General features: G+C 36.1%; 1 protein-coding gene across 1 annotated transcript; it reads right to left on the reverse strand.

Annotated features, from left to right (window-relative positions):
- Nucleotides 1–14,795: 14,795 nt before the first annotated feature.
- LOC107586562 (somatostatin-1B) lies at nucleotides 14,796–16,220 on the reverse strand. The gene is made up of 2 exons (XM_016273985.1): nucleotides 15,735–16,220; nucleotides 14,796–15,514 (listed from the first exon to the last, which is right to left on the reverse strand). The coding sequence occupies exons 1-2, from the start codon at nucleotides 15,834–15,836 to the stop codon at nucleotides 15,281–15,283; spliced, it is 336 nt and encodes a 111-aa protein (XP_016129471.1). The 5' UTR covers nucleotides 15,837–16,220; the 3' UTR covers nucleotides 14,796–15,280.
- Nucleotides 16,221–17,902: the final 1,682 nt, after the last annotated feature.

The raw sequence follows: 17,902 nt of genomic DNA on the forward strand, positions 1-17,902 counted from the left end.
ATTATATATATATATATATATATATATATATATATATATATATATATATATATATATATATAGCATCTCTTCATTTGACCCTCTAACTCTTGCACTCTCTATTCTAATTCTAAGAAAAAAAAGACCCTCTCACACTAGCATTCCCTATTCTATCTACTTCTTTTTCTTTTAATTTTTTATTTTAAAAAACCTTGCCACGTGTACTGTGTTAGGCTAACTGAGATTTGTCGCAGTACTTACATATTATTGCCCTTTTGTTAGTTTTGATTGCTTCTATTGTCCTCATTTGTAAGTCGCTTTGGATAAAAGTGTCTGCTAAATGACTAAATGACTAAATGTAATGTAAGGTTTACGAACCAGCCCTTACTGACTCCTTGGGAAACATCTAACTTCATATCACTTCGTAAATCCACATGTAATTCAGACCAGGCTACCTTTAGACACATAAAAAATATGGTTTTCCAAACTTAAATTATAACCGAATGCTGTCAGAGCTGGGTCACAATGGGAAAATCTGTCCTAGGTCATGTCGTGATCATCTTTCCTCCATTTTCCTGTGTGCTGTCAACTAATTTGCTTTCAAACAAAGCAAATATATTCCAGTGCTGTAAATGGAATCTGTCCATTTCTTATAAAGCAAAGCCTGAGATGTTGAGTAAGCACATCAATGATGAGTGTTCCACTATCTGCACATTTGCTAATAAAGCAAGATTTTATTGAATAATGAGATAAATGTTTAAATGTATGTTATTGACGACAACTGAATCCAGTGAATTAGACAATCACACATTAATTTACTCGTAAGTGACTCTACGTCAGAGACCAGATACTTGTCAGTGCACCAGCAAGTGGTTAGCTCATGTCTAATTCGAACACTGTTTAGAGCTCTTTACTTCCTTTTATAAGTATAGATCAAGTTCATTTTGAAAAGATGAGTCACTCTTTAAGTACTTGCATCTTCTGTTGCAGAGAGTATGCACTACAACCCTGAGGATAGCTTGAAGCATTAGGTGAACTATAATTAAACAGTTCATCATTCTATCAGTCTGCGGTACACATATTCCATCCCATTATAGCCTTGTTTTATATAATTGACACATTTTGTGCAGCTTTGTATTTAAAACATCAGAAAAAGCATCTCAGGTTCAGCCTGGACACAAACAAGTATGCATCCAAGCAACAACTAGCAATTTCCCACAGAATCCAAGAAAAATAACAAAAGGATATTTACATACACATATTCAGAGCCTCAGAACCTTCCTTCTGTGCAGCCCAGTAATGCTTGCTGTACCTTATGTAATGAAGTGCATCCTGATAAAACGCCAGTCAGCATTGTCACTTTGATGTTGAACAGGAGTACTGTGAACACAAAATACATATCCAAGATCAATACAGATGAAGAAACAGAAGGGGACAAAATAACACTTGTGACTGGGACTTCAGACTGTGAGGGGAAAAAACGGCTCAAACATCACAAACGAATGCAACTCTTGCAGCTAAACATCCCGTAGGACTACAATGTGTACTATACATAATAAGAAACTCCATAAACACACTGTTAGGTGGTTGTTTCAAGAGAAGTGTGGAGGAGTAAATCAGATGTTGGTGTTAACATTTCTTTTCTTTTTTTTCATGCACGCCACTCAGGTGACCTAAAACAAGGATGTAAACAAGGATGTAAAGAACAATGTCAAAAATTATAATTATCAGCGTTGTCATTTACACCTCTCAATGGTTTCTGTAAAGGCATAAAAACTACAAACACGTTCGACAGGGTAATCAATGGTATCACCCACCTTTCAGTTTGCCCAGCTTGAAAAATAAATTACTACAATCAAGACAATCTGTTTCACAGCATTTCATTTTCCCCATGATTTAACCGTGTCACAAAATGACAAACAAACAAAAAGAAACACTCTTTGTAGCCTCATGGCTTTTCTGTAATAGAGCAGGATTTCTTATTTTTCTCCAAGATTTCATCGGTGTGTCTACAACCTCTGGGGTCAGGTGTCAGAAAACAGAAAGAAGGGGTAATCAGTGCATTGTGCAGGGGCCTCAGAATGTGCCCTTCCTGACACGCCAATTATTTTCTGGTAGCTCATCAAAAGTTTCCATCCTAGGGTAGATTAAAACGTGGGACGTGAACAGAACAGAAAGTAGCTGTCAAGTCTGTAAGTGTGGCTTAACATCATAACAAAATGTGAGTAGCAAATACAATATTTAAATGGCTTAATGTTGGTAAATGTTAAACTACCTTTCTGTCCCAGGTGTAGTGTAGACACAGCTTCCAGAGCGAACGAATCTTATTAAATGGTTATTTTTAAGGAATCGAAAACAGGGCAGTGAGTGGAGTCCGATACCCAATCGAATAAATCCTTTGCGTCGGTTCTTTTAAAGAATCAAAATACACACAGCCAACCAATGTAGTCAAATATCTGTGAAATGTTTTGTAAATACACTTTATAAAAGAATTGTTTTGAATTTATTTCAGATTTGTTTTATTTGTTCTATTGAAATTTGAAATTAGCTCACAATCTTTCGACGGACTGCTGAGGAAAATAAATGCAGCAGGAAATACATGCAATTTTTCCTCCCCTCATCTGTTCCTATTTCTTTGATACTGCCTGACAAGGCAAAGTCTTTGAGAATTCAGACAATTGGATCTATTTGAAGTTTGAAGCAACTTTGCACAGTGGTGAGCATGCATGATGCATTTTTGGTGTGTTTTCCGTGTCTGATGATATCTGGGTGTCCTGTTGTTTGTAATCAGGGTAGATATTATTCAATAGTCTCTGGTTAAACTAATGTCAAGTTGAATTCTTCCCTAAAGCTGTGATTGGTGCACCTGGGCACCATTTCTCATCATTGCCACCAGACTCTCCGTCATTGGTGCGGAGCTACATGTCAGAGACACTGATTTGGCAAACAGCCACAGGCCCACAAGAGAACGGAAATGGCCATATGGGGACTTAAATCTGTGAAAGATGCATCAGCGGCTAAATTGAAAGAGTAATGGCAATCTGACATTGGGGCGAAACTCAGTGTGGAGGGATTCAGCCTCGATTTATCACAAGTTATTTCCCTATCATTAGCTGTACTGTTTAAAAGGCCATACAGCTGCAGCTGGAGACTCGTGGTATTTTTCATTTGGCCTCACATCGAAGTATTCCCCTTAATTCTTCTTTCTTATTCCCACCCCTTATCACAACCTTAAGACCACTCATAATCAGGAGATATAGATATGTTGTATAGCAAATGATCACTTCATAGCTGTTGATGTAAGAGGCCCAAAACACAAGGGAAAGTGTATTTAATGCCGGACTGTGGGGACATGTCAGTGAAGATGAAAACTAAATCACAGTCTTTAGCTGTTTACAAGTGTCTGGTGATGTATTTGATATGGTAATGTTTGGATTGGACTTTCAGGACTTTTAGTTAAATAATAGCCAATCAGTAAGATTCACAGTCTATAACTACTACATTTAGGCTTTGACACATGCTATTTACAGTCAAGTTTTAAGAGAGTCTGCTTTTGCCTGTGGTTATACGTGGCACTTCTGGTTTACACCCCTGATTTGATTTCTCAAACATGCAGGAATCTAATAAGGGAGTGTATAATAAAATTGTGTATAAAAGAAAAGAAAAAAACATAATAAAACATATAAACCTCCCAAAATAATTTTTATGCAAAATAAGTTTCATAACTCTGAATTATTATCCACATAGCATCCACACTGCTGCCACTTAATTTATGGTGTTGTTTCTTTAACCTTCTCATATTGAGATTTCTTTTATTTATTTATTCATTTATTTTAACTCATCGCCGTCATAAGCTGAAGTGTGTATTTTGTCAATGTTAAAAGACTTTCCCATATCCCAGCTTATGAAGAGACTATAAGCCATTGGTAGGGTGATTTCTTCTACAAATGTGTAAACAATGATGAGATATCACAATTGCTTTGTGCATTTGGTTCGACCAATAGCGTGACTTTGGGGTGGGAGATAATAGAAATCCAATGTTATTTCAGTATCATTGTGATACTATTCTAGATAAATATTTTGAATACGTTTTTATTTTCGTATTTTTATGTAGTTTTTATTTCAGTTTTATAGTTTTTAAATTTTTTATACATCAAGTTAAACTAAATTAAAATGAGAAATGCTGCCATTGCAACTAGCTGAAATAAATTATAATAATAAAAAAAAATGAAATTTTTATTTCATTTCATTTCACAGATAACTTTTTATTTCAAGTAATAAATGTGTGTTTTTTGTGGTTTTAATTCTAGTTTCGGTTTAAACTATCATAACCCTGATCCTAATGTAATTCTTTCTTTAATTCAGATTAGTTTTCATTTTTGATTTTTTTCTAATTATTGTTAATGCAAAGATTTTTCACTGGCAATTTACATCTTTTCAGTTGATAATAATTGATAAAAACCTTAATTTGGGAAAACAGATGTGAGTCATGTTAATTTTTGTTCTAGTGTTTCAGATGCTCAGCTGGTGTTTAGACATGCGATAGCCTTGTCAGACATCACAATCCACTGGGATAAGAAACAACAATCCTCAGTCTAACCATGTTGTACCATGAGGGTTCAGTAGTTCTGTCTGTGTCTTGAGTGTGATGATTTCATCATTACAGCAAATGACATGAAATTCTCATTACGGCTCCCTAAAGGTGGACCATTTCTTTCTCTGCTCCACAAGCGGCCTGTCTGTGATTGAGATATTTAAGGCACACGTCTCAGGTCAATTCTGCTCTTAATCGAGACGGTCTATATTGTGTTTAGTAACCTTCCCTCTTTTCAGTCCATTCTCTGTAATTACAGCACAGAGCACGAGAGACGGAGTCAGGATATGACAGAGTCATTGCACAGCTAATGAGCTGCTGCTACAACAACCACTCTGCTTGTTAGCAGACTATCTGTGATACCGACTTACACAAGCGCAATGTCAAAGGAGAGCTTTTAGCAAACGCTGTTTTACTTTAATTGCCCTTAATGCTGAGGCCAGCTTGAATCTGGATCCATTCCCCTGAAAAACACACTTAGTCAAAGGGTAATTATGCTAATTCTGGAGCAGCAAACAACAAGGTTTGCAATAGCATATCAACAGATTTAAGGCTCATCAAACAGGCTGTTGTTTCCAAATTATCATCAAAATAATTATCCAAATTTTGGACACCAGAGGTTCTCACAAAGACTATAGCACACTGATGTAGGGTGCACTGCACCACTGAACAGCAAATACACAGATGATGGGCTAATTATTGAGCTCTATGATTCAGTTTGCTAGGCTAATAATTTCACAAAGAAATGCTATTAAAAAGCACTTTTTAAGTATTATTGTGGTTTATAATATAATGAAGTTCCTTATATTGTCCACAATTTATTAAATCAACAACATTCATTTTAAACTTTGCTAAGAAACCTTAAATTCAAAGGTCCCCTTTACACTTGGTATTATGAACATATTAGAGCAATTTAAGTTTAAGTATTTAAGTAAAAGTTTTATTTTTTATATTGAATTGTGATGCGAAAAGCTAATGTTTTTCATTAATATTTTGCATCAGTTTTCATTTTATTATTTTCCATTTTCATTTTAAGTTAAAGTTTTAGTTTTTTAAGTTTATATATATATATGTCTAAATAATTTATTATTATATTTTTCAGTTTTAGTTTTAGCTATTTTATTTTATTTCAGTTAAAGTGTATTGTATTTCAAGGAACCCTGAGTCAGGTAAAAAAATAAAAAATAAAAAATAAATCTACTCAATAAATGTTTACATTTTTGATTGAATTATTTTTAATTGAATTATTAAATTTTTTTTTTTAGTAAAATAAAAGAGGCAACCTGCAGTAGTACATTCATTTAATTTTTTCCCACTAATTTTAATAAATTAGACAAATTTGCAAAGTTGCACCTCTGCGAACTTAAAACTGAATACAAATGACAGAAATCATTGTGAGAAATTAAATGGTTGGAAAAACAGATGCATCCATATGATTAAATGATATTTTCACTGTAAGTGCAATTGGGTCTGTTTTAGGATCCAGATCAAATAATATCTGGATGTGAAACACATTAATATCAAGATGTAAAGACTTAATATAAATAAACTGAAAATAAATTGTGGGCAACTTATGCTGAACCAGACTCAGAATCATTTTTCTCTTATTCTCATCAGCACTGTTTTAATGGCATCGGAAGAGACAAGATCATGTCCTCTGTTCCCTTATGAGGACCCTTTCCCTCCTCCTGAACTGGTCCCCTCTGTGATGGGCAGGGTCTCTATGGTTACGGGCATCCTGCATCCCTTCTTCATGTCTGTGACATCTAATTTTCTCAGCTCTCGCTGCGGTGTAGGGTGCGCTGAGAGGGATAATCATATGCTTTTAGCTGTCCTGACTAGCAATGCAGTCACAGCACACAAACACATCACGCGTCATTAGTGGCTGTTAAGCACAAAATCTAAAACTTCATGTCTTATCTTCTATGTAACTCATTCTGTCCCCCTCCAACTCAACATGCCTTCTGAGATATCAACAAGGCGTTGATTCCTTGGCTTGTTTCATCATTTGTGTTTATGAGAAGGCAATTACAGTTGAATTCTCACTCCCTTCAGACCCTTCAATCTGATGGAATAATACAGGCTGCATATGAAAATGCAAGGCACGTTTCTGATATCACAGAAGTCAAACCTACTGAACTCACAGATTGCATTTGATGTAAAAAAAAAAAAAAAAAAAAAAAGGAATCTGCGTGTGGAAACCATTCACCCTAACATTAAATTCACATTCGTGTGGATTCCTGTTGGAGTGGCTTGATTTTATCTGCAAAAATTCACTGAAAGGTGCGGTCACTGTTGCTTCGGCGAAATTTCAGCATTTGAAATCCAGTCATGTTAATAGAAATTCATGGAATCTGGAATTTCGTTAATAAGAATCCATGCAATCAGGAATTTTGTGTGAGGGCAAAAGATTTCCCCAAGTTCAAGTTAGTAATGCAAATTCGCCGTGTTGACCAACAGAAATCTGACTGGTTTGAAAGTGAGTTCTGTGTGAAGTGTGCGTGATATAGACAATGGACAGACCTTTTTTGTTATAGGAAATATCTGACTGTAAAAAAGGAATAGTATATCCAAAAATGAAAATTTGCTGACAGTTTACTCACCCTCAGGCCATCCAAGATGTAGATGCCCTTGTTTCTTCATCAGAACAGATTTTGAGAAATTTAGATTACCTCACTTGCTCACCAGAGGATCATCTGCAGTGAATGGGTGCCGTCAGAATGAGAGTCCAAACAGCTGATAAAAACATCAGAATAATCCATAAGTTATCTACATGGCTCCAGTCGATCAATTAACATCTTGTGAGGTGAAAAGCTGTGTGTTTAAAATAAAATCATTATTATGTTTTTAATACGTAATTAATACATGTTTGTAATATTGCTTCCATTGAAAAAGTTGTCTCGTCTGAATCAGGAGAGAAATATGCGCAGATCAATCACAATTTACAAGCAAAAACAGTACAAAACAAATTCTAAACAAATATGTTGGTGGATTTTGATGTGAGAGGACAACAGAAGATGGACTTTTTTACTGGAGGAAGTGTTATTATGTATTATTGATACATATTTTGGCCAAAAGCAAAGGTTTAACGTTAAAACGCCTTAATGATGGATTTGTTTCTTAGAAACACACAGCTTTTCACTTCTGTAGCATCTGCTTAAAATCATGGATGATCATTGGGGTTTTATGTCTTAGAGACCCCTTTTAGCCTTTTGACATTTGCATATAAATTACAGACACGGCCCCACATTCTACATTTATATGGGTGCTAAATTGCCAATGGTTCCCCCCACTATCAAGGAGATGCTAAACAGTTTCACTACTCTGGTCTCCCCATCGAACTTCAAACACATTCTGAAGAGACGTAAATGACCCCCGGTAAGCCAGGCACCAACGGCCTGGCTGACCAGCAAACTACACCATGCTCACATAACACAAACACATAAAGACATTTTCTTTATTTAGACTATAATCAATCAGTTACAGATGTATCTGGTATATGCATGTGTTGTCTGTATGTTTCCTTATTATATTAGCCTAGTTACCACTCGTTATTTGTATTAGTTAAGATTTAAATGCTTATATTCAGGTGTATGAATGTATCTCTGGTTTAATATCTTCTAGATATTTCTTTCTTGGTATCAAAATGATCTGCTCTTTATTCCTCAAACAATGATGTACACTATGTGATCGTGAAATGCATCATACTATTTGTACTATATTTTGGGTAAAACTGCACCAATCCTCCAGACCAGCCATAAACTTGCAAATGGGCCATAAAGGGAGACAAAGAAAACTTCTCCAGCTCAAAGATTCACGCCTGGTATTGGCTATTCCACCCAAAAGGTGGGTGTGGATAGGAACTATCAAAAGTCATTAACTCAGACTAATCTTGGCTCAGAAACCTTTCTTCTTGAGACGGACACTCTCCAAGACTCCTCAAAACTCTCCTCTTGAGTTTGATTTTCCGGCGGTTTGTTTTCTTCAAGAAACCTTGTCGATTCGCTGTGGACTTTCCTATCTTCAGACGAACCAGAGGAAAACCTCCAGCTCACTCCTAAAGAACTCATCAAGAACCTCCGTGTCTACCGCGTCAAGACTCTTGTTCAGCAACAAAGCCAATGCAAGTAACCGTTTACAACTATTTAGATGCGTGTTTAAGTTTGAGCCCCTTTTATAAGGTGATTTTTGATTCTTTGATGATTCTCATTAGGTTGTGGTTAATTGATGTGAAATACTGCCATTCTTTTGATCTTCTCTCTCTTTCCTTACTTTCCTTCATTCTGTACATATGTGTTTTGCTTAGTTTAGTTGTACATTTGCTATAGTTTCATTTATTCAATCCCTAATATTCACAATTGATTGCTTCTGTGTGCTGCTCACAATTCGGTGTCACTGAATGTTGATCCCTCGCTACATGCTAAATTACTGCTAGAACTGCATAAAGTAGGAAAGCTACTGTTCCTTGGCCAGGAAAATAATCTTTGATAAATGATTATATTGTCTGCTCGGTGGATGGACAGATCAAATAATTGTAATATTGATTCTGCTACAGTTCTAATTTAAATGTTTATTATTAATTATAACCAGTTATAATTAATGATAAATATTTCCCTTTTGAGCTAATTTGCTACACTTCACAATACATCAGTGGTAGCCTATAGTCTAAATCCATTCATGTTATGAAGTACTTTATTGCATAACTATTAATTGTATGATTATGTTACTGTGCATAAAATGTATAACCAACTCTATTTTAAATTTGCATTTGATGCTTAAATTACTTTGACTTCTAATGCCACTCTAACGTGCCATCAACTTCCCACTCACTGTTCTTTGCTCATCAGAAAGGCGAAGAGAGTGTGCTGGAACAATAACTCAGCATTCAACATGAGCAAATGTGACCTACACCTGAGGGCAATTGCAGAGCTACAGCAACTACAGCACAATGAAGGGCAAATAACTCAAAGAACAATGACTTGAATAATTCAGAAACTCCAAATATAGATTTTTGATCACTAGTGGCAATATTTCTTCTTCCACAAAAGGCATTCAAGTTCCTCTGTGTCCTTCCATTGTACTCAAATGTCTTAGTTAGTCACCCATGGTATGTTTGCGTCTGTTCAGTATCCTACCTTCAAATGTCACCCCAGAACCAAATCAAGAATTATTGAAGGTGATAGAAAACATTGCTGGTGGCAACAGGTAAAAGCAAAGACACAGACAACGTAGAACTAATGAAGTGAGAGTGCTCTCCAATGCCCTCTGACCATGTGACAAAGATCTAACATGGACCGTAATGCCATTTACGTAGCCCTGAAACATTACTCATCACTCGCCTGCGGATAAAAGAAAGTCTATCAAGAGAAAAGAAGCAAGATATTTTGATTGAGGCCTTAGTCCATTTGTCTCCAACCATATTAGGTTTACTGGATAAACAAGGCAAAGCAAACTGCCAATCTTTTAAAAATGTAATTGTGTGCCATTTGAATGCCTGTTGCTATCAGTTTACAATTCACACAGTTTCCTTCCACATAGACAGTGTTATTGCAATTGAACAGCATTAGCATCATAATAAATGAGCAGCTCGTGTAATGGCCTTTTACATTTGCTTAGAGGGGAAGGTTTCGAAATTGAGGTGTGAATTTTTCTACTCTCACATTACCTGCGGCAGATTAGATGCTTGACATTTGCTCCTTTCATAGGGACCATTTAATTGTAGGATAAAATAATGTCTAAATTAAGGTGATAGCAACGCTAAGGTTGTGGTTTAAACCCCCAAAGAAACACATATCACTGAAAAAAAAAATGGTAACATCTAAATTAACTGGTTTTATTCAAGTCCCATACATTCATTTATACCAACAACACTATTTGTTTTGGGTTAAATCAGGTGGAAATAAATCTTTAAGGTAAAAATTGCAGGTTAGCAATTTTTACTGCTGATACATGTTACTACAGTACATACATTTGGTTATATTTATGCTTTAAAAACAAAGCAAAAATTATCAATATAATTTAGACAGCTCATTAGAGTTTAATAAACTAAAGATATACTCTTTAAGAATAAGTCTTCATATCTTGTGCAATTTTTCTTCTATGTAAAATGTTTTAAGGGTTTTAGATATTTTATTGGAAAATGACAAAAACGCTGATTAAGAAAATTACTCTTTGCAGTAATACAATCTATACATTTCAATGTTTATGATCTGAACTAGATGATTTTGGTGATTGGGTGAGTTTATAGACAAGGCTCTTATAAAGACAAATTTATGAATCATCATATTGACTCACGAGGCCGACATCCCAAATAATTAAAGTTAATAAATAGAAAATAACAAAATCTTGTGGTGACCTCGAGTTAACACATGTAGTATTGTGCTTTCAAAAATACTAGACTTAATTTGATTTTAAATAGGCCTATTGTTGTTGATGAGCTAGTCCTTCTTGTTTTTCTGCTTTTAATTAATTAATTGCAATTGTTTATTTTCATATTTACTAGAAATACTGGAGTCAGTTGTGTATTTCCTAAAGATAAATGTACAACACATTACATGTGAATTTCAAATTCATGTTCAGGTGGGAGCATGCCTTCAGATCAAAGGCAAAGCAATCAAAATGCTTTGCTTACCAGCAGGAGCTTTGATGTCCCCTCACAATGCTCTCATTGTAGCTCAGGGCACTTGTATAATGGACAGGTTTTCTTTCGCTTCCCCCAAATCTTCATGCAAATAAAACACGTCCTACAGTCATCTATTTGAGCCAGTCCATCCATCAATTGGCCAAAAACAAAAAGAGAGAGAAAGAACAAAAAGATGGATTAAACTGTAATAGAAAACATACCATCAGTCATTTGTCATCTCGTGGACAAACCAAAATGATATTGCATGATAATGGTAACATTGAATTCCTCATGTGTATTGATGTTTGTTGTATCTTCATTCCACTGATTAGGTGGTCCCGTGCTGTACATGGGCAAGACCAGCATGTTTATTGTTCCGTTACCTAATTCAATTTGGCCCCATCTGACTTTTTGAGCAAACGGAACAGATATAAATGCCATGCCAGAGACTCAGTTTAATAAGATATTGCATTATCATACACCACTGTTGATAATGTTTAATGATCTCTGCGTTAGAGATTAAATTATTTTACTATATTTCTTTATCAATCCTACAGTCATCTATTTGAGCCAGTCCATCCATCAATTGGCCAAAAACAAAAAGAGAGAGAAAGAACAAAAAGATGGATTAAACTGTAATAGAAAACATACCATCAGTCATTTGTCATCTCGTGGACGTGGCATGATAATGGTAACATTGAATTCCTCATGTGTATTGATGTTTGTTGTATCTTCATTCCACTGATTAGGTGGTCCCGTGCTGTACATGGGCAAGACCAGCATGTTTATTGTTCCGTTACCTAATTCAATTTGGCCCCATCTGACTTTTTGAGCAAACGGAACAGATATAAATGCCATGCCAGAGACTCAGTTTAATAAGATATTGCATTATCATACACCACTGTTGATAATGTTTAATGATCTCTGCGTTAGAGATTAAATTATTTTACTATATTTCTTTATCAAATCCAAACAACTAATGGCCTGTTAGAGTGCATAATATATTAAGAATTATTATACATATGTTATATTATACACATCAATTATATTATACATACAGTGGGTATAGAAAATAATTACTCCCCTTTAAAATAATCACATTTTGTTAATTCGCAGCCTGAAATGAAGATGGAAATGAAGTTTTTGATTTATCCAGCTGTATTTTCTCATTGTAACTTATAACATCCAAGTGAAAAGATATAACACCAACATGTCAGAAAAAAATAAAACAGAATCGCTGAGTTGGAGAAAGGATTTTTCCCAGTATTTTGTTGAACCACCTTTTGCTTTAGTCTGTTGGGATATGTCTTGCACATCTAGACTTTGTAATATTTTCCCACTCTTCTTTGCAGAACTGCTCAAGTTCAGTTAAATTTGATGGTGACTGTTTGTGGACTGCAGTCATCAAGTCATTCCACAGATTTTCAATTGGCTTTAAGTCTGGACTCTGACTAGGCCATGCACGGACATTAACCTTTTTCTCTTTCAACCACTGTGTGGTCAGTTTTGCTGTGTGCTTTGGGTCATTGTTATGTTAGAAGGTAAACCTTCTTCCCATTGACAAATTTCTGGCAGAGGGCAGGAGATTTTCCTCAAGAATTTGACAGCATTTTGCCCCATCCATTTTAGTCTCATCTGCCTCAGAATCTTCAAGGTGCGTTTTGGCAAAGCTCAGTCGTGACTGCATGTGGCCTTTCTTGAGGAGTGGCTTTTTCCATACAAGCCACATTTGTAGAGAATTTGTGATATTGTTGTCACATGCACACATTGACCACTCTTTGTCATAAATTCCTGCAACTGCTTCAGAGTTGCTGTAGGCTTCTTGGTAGCCTCTCTGAGCAGTTTCCTCCTGGCTCTTTCATCCAGTTTGGTCTGTGTTGTACCAAATACCTTCCACTTCTTAATAATATACTTCACTCTGCTTCTAGGCATTGATAAAGCCTTTGAATTTTTTTTGTATCCATCTCCTGGTTTGTGCCTGTCCACAAATTTATCCCGGAGATCTTTTGACAGTGCCTTGCCACCCACAGTTGATTGTTTGCTTCAGTTGCACTACCAAGGACTGAAATGCTTTTCATGCTGAACTAATCAAAATGACCACAGCTGAGCACGGTTGAAAGTCATATTGCTTTGTGTGCCATTGAGAAGGTGATTCGCACCACATGATTGAGTTTACAATCATTTTTAGGAGTGGGGTGAATCTTTTTCCAACTCAGTGATTCTGGTGTATTTTTTTTCTTCTGACATGTTGGTGTTATATCTTTCACTTGGATGTTATAAGTTGCACTGAGTAAATACAGCTGGACAAAACAAAAATTGTGTCCATCTTCATTTCAGCCTGCTTTAATATTAAATGTGAAAAAAGTTTAATATTTTACTTTATTAAATGTTAAATAGTTTTTGTAAATTATTAAAGTTTTTAGTTTTTACTGTACACACAGTAAAATGTCAGAAGTACTACTGATGTCTATTTAGAAATGGTTAAATATCTGTCATCGGTATTCTGAGAAAAGAGCAGACAGTTAAAACTATGAAACATTGGAGATGCTCTCTGTATCATCTGGATTCCACCTTTGAACTCATTGGATAATTCATCATTTTAAAAAAATATTCATCATATTTTTCTCTTTCAATTTAGAAAGTGATTTTTTTCAACTGTGTGTAGATTAGCTGGTAATGTCCCACACACACACACACACACACACAACAACAAATTAATTTCATACAGTCATTACATGAACAAGTAAATTGTTCAGTTTGGCCTATGGTGACAAAAATCTGATTTTGCTGGCACACAAGGTGGTAAAAAGGTCTCCTTTACATGTAGTCATTCACATTTTTAACTTTGAGGCTAAAAAGAGACATAGTTATAACCTAACCTAACAATAAATTAACTTTTTTCCCTCTCCACCACATTTGGACCTATTTAAACCTTAATGATTTAAAGAGCATAAAAAATTTATACCTTTTTAATTTTGGACATTTTCATTAAAAGGACAATAGAGAAGTGATAGGAAATCAGGTGAGCTAATCACTGGGCCACAGCTCCAACACGTTTTCCCATTTACACTGTTATGTCATGTATTCTTTGTTGTATATTTCATGATGTCAACTAATTTCACATTCAATAGCAACGACACACTGACGCAAGTAACCCGGTACTTAAGCAGGCACAGTTTGCATAACCATGTATGCCTACATTTGGAGGACAAATAATTAAACTGTACTGATGGCCTACTGCATGTGTTTACATATGGATATTCAATCTAACTGGCTTTTATATGTTTTCTGTTAAAGCTAGCTTGTCTGTGGCAGCGTTGACAAATGCAAGTGCCATCAAGACAGGACAAATATGGGATGTACTGGAACATTCAAAATATGGTCCCAAAATGATTTTGCCGGACAAATTTTTTCCCTTCCCATTTACCTCAATTTGTTGAACAAAAGGCAAACTAAATAAAAATGCAAGTAATGCTTTGAAATTACCAGCAAATCATTTTTAGTCAAGAGTTTAGTTTAGAATAATGACCTCAAGCACACCCTCTCATCAACTGCAATTACATATAATTCATTGACAAGGAAAATTACTACCACACAAACTGTCAATCAATTAATCTGGTGTATTATGAGTCAAACAATTACAGCTTGTGAAAATGCCATTCAGATGAGCTTGTAATAAACAGCCTATACATGATTTGTTCTTTTGGGAAAACGTTTATATGTAGCACTGTTAACATCATCTGTAACATATCTGGCTCCGTGATCAATTATATATTTATTCATCAGTCAGTTAAACATAAATTGATGCTTGACCACAGTAAATGAGACATCTTTTATCAAAAAAGCCACTATCGTAACCATGCTTTATGCTTTTTTTAATGCTGAAAAACAACAAAGGTCCATAAATAGCTTAATCGACCAATAAATAAATAAATATCATCATCAATGTCTTTAACAAACAAACTGTGTCAGAGTAAGTCCACAAAGACCTTTCTTCGGACACTGGAGATGGTATGTAGTGGAGGTCTACACAGTTCATGTCAGGTATCAGGGAGGATTGCGTCGTCGTTGCAGGACTGGCACCGTTAACACGATGTGAAGGTCTTCCAGAAGAAGTTTTTGCACGGGGCTTTGCGGTCGCGCTGTGGCAGCTGTGATAACCGGTTGTAGACGGCCCGCTCTTCCAGACGGGACTCCAGGGGCTCCTCCACATCAAAGGGGACAGGCGCTATCTCCCCAGCCAGCACACTGTTGTCTACTCCGTCCAACAGCCCAGAAATCAGCTTCAGGATTAGCTCCTTGCGCTCTTTGCTCAGCTCCTGATGAGAAAGCAACTCGACTTGAATTAGAATGCAAGATTTTAAAGGCTTCAGCTATTCATAATAACAATAACATGGCTGCTATTAGTACTAAAATGATCCCAGAATGGTCTCTTTTGGATGCTAAACATCAACGTGTGTCTAAAATACAAACACCTGCTTGGTAAATCCATAAAAGCTACAACTGGAAGCACATTTAGAGCTCACTGCAGCCACTCACCCTACTTAGTGCCGGGTTCCTCTCCTCGACTGGAAGCACAGCTGCTGCTCTGACACTATACAGCACCAGCAAAAGAGACACTAAGCTGGACAAAAGCTGCATACTGACAAAATAGTTGAAGTTAAAGTGCGGTCTGAGAAGTGAAGCAGAAACTTCAAAGTCCTTGCAGCTCCTGGTGCAGAGTAAAGCTGGAGAGATCTTGGTTTTTGAGAGCTTCAGGTGGCAGGGTCCTTATATACCTCTCGTTCCAGTCCCCTACTGACGCAGTGGTTGGAGGATGGAGGGGAGAGGGTGGGGGAGTGGGTGGCTTAGGAACTAACAAAAGCATTGAGTAGTTAACCCCCCAACAAACCAGAATGTTGTGCCGTTGGGGAGGACTGCGCAACAATGCTCACGTCATAGCTCTAAAAATGGTCCTGATTTCAGTTAAAACGGATGCGAGGAGAAAAAACACTGATGATGACGGCGCTACTGATAACGTGAAGTGATTCTGAAAAGTTCTGTGGGCCGCTCATTGTTTATGCTAATTATGATTTACATTTCTGTAGAGCGAAATAACATGCAGGCAGCGATTCATGTTTTAGGAAGTACGGAAGTCAAGACGTTGCTGTAATTACGCCACGTTCTCACTCAGCTACATTGTGATATCAATACAAGAAAATCAAACTAACCCGTTTTGTCGTGAACAGTGGCAGTCTGCTCTCATTCCAACGTGTAATTGAGCACAACTCCTCCTCCTTCTCCTTCAGATTGCCATCGAACCGTCTGGCACCTGGAACAGCTGAGAAAACTGTCTTTATGGAGAAAGAAGATGCTTTTGATCCGCAGATGAAAAGAGGCTGAATAACAAGAATTAAGTCTTTCATGGAAATGTAACTGCAGATTTTACCATGTAAGAATATCAAGCAAGACAAACATTAGCACAAAAAGCAAACGAGGTTATATAATCAACACTACAGCAGCAAAACTAATGGAAAAAAACGAATGTAATAAAATATTAGTTAATTTGGATGGAATAAGAAGTAACATATCAAGTGTTATAACAAGTGTTGAACACATAGAAAAAGTATTAAATGAGAATTCCAGGGATCTATACAAGTTACCTCAATTGACAGCATTTGAGACATTAAAATCATTTTATTTTTCTTTAAAAAAAAGCAAAAATCTGCGTTCAATCAGTGAGACACTTAAAACAGAAGTGAATAGTTTTAACAGAGGAATTAATATAAATGTTTTTATGAAATTATAAGCCTTACATTTCTGCCCATCAGCATTTTCATTGTTGTTGCGAGGGGAGAAGAAGTTAATGTTTTTGATTAAAGATTACAAAAGCACATGAATTTACAAATTTTTATAATTCAAATGACAATATTCCATAAAACTAGAATTTCAATTTTGAATTCAGTGACTTCTAGTGTTTTAAATACTCTTTTGTGCAGATAGCACTATACTCAAAGTGCTGTGCAGTTTGCATAAGCAGTCTATGTGTGTTCACACCGTGTGTTTAATTAAACCAGAATGAAAACAACAAAACAGTTGTGTACAGATCAATTATTTATAATTCAAATGACAATATTCCATAAAACTAGAATTTCAATTTTGAATTCAGTGACTTCTAGTGTTTTAAATACTCTTTTGTGCAGATAGCACTATACTCAAAGTGCTGTGCAGTTTGCATAAGCAGTCTATGTGTGTTCACACCGTGTGTTTAATTAAACCAGAATGAAAAATGGTAGCCTACCAGACCAGTTGGCCAGTGAAAATAAAACATGTCTTGGTCATGGGCCCGTCATGTTCTCATTCAGGTCAGCTTTTCTGTCATCCACACACCTCTTTGGATATGCATACACACACCCTGCCTGAGTTCACGTAGCTAGGAGCCCTAATACTCGCGCTTTAGCACATTTTTCACAGCAGACAGATATGGACAGACTTCAGGGCCCGGGGCTCTGTAGAGATTAACACAGCATTGAGATGAGCTGCCTCCAGCCGATTCGTGATGAACTACGTTTGAAGAATTCATGCCAATTGACCAGTGCCAAACACATCTAACGTTCACTTTCCAACCAACTTCAAACATATCTGGCGTCAGAGTAAAATGCCAATCCACATTCTCCTGTTGTCTCAGCAGGATTTTGATGACTTCATATCAGTGTTACTATAGTTCA

The sequence above is a fragment of the Sinocyclocheilus grahami genome, unplaced genomic scaffold, assembly GCF_001515645.1.
Source record: "Sinocyclocheilus grahami isolate Dianchi unplaced genomic scaffold, SAMN03320097.WGS_v1.1 scaffold83.1, whole genome shotgun sequence".
NCBI lineage: Eukaryota > Metazoa > Chordata > Actinopteri > Cypriniformes > Cyprinidae > Sinocyclocheilus > Sinocyclocheilus grahami.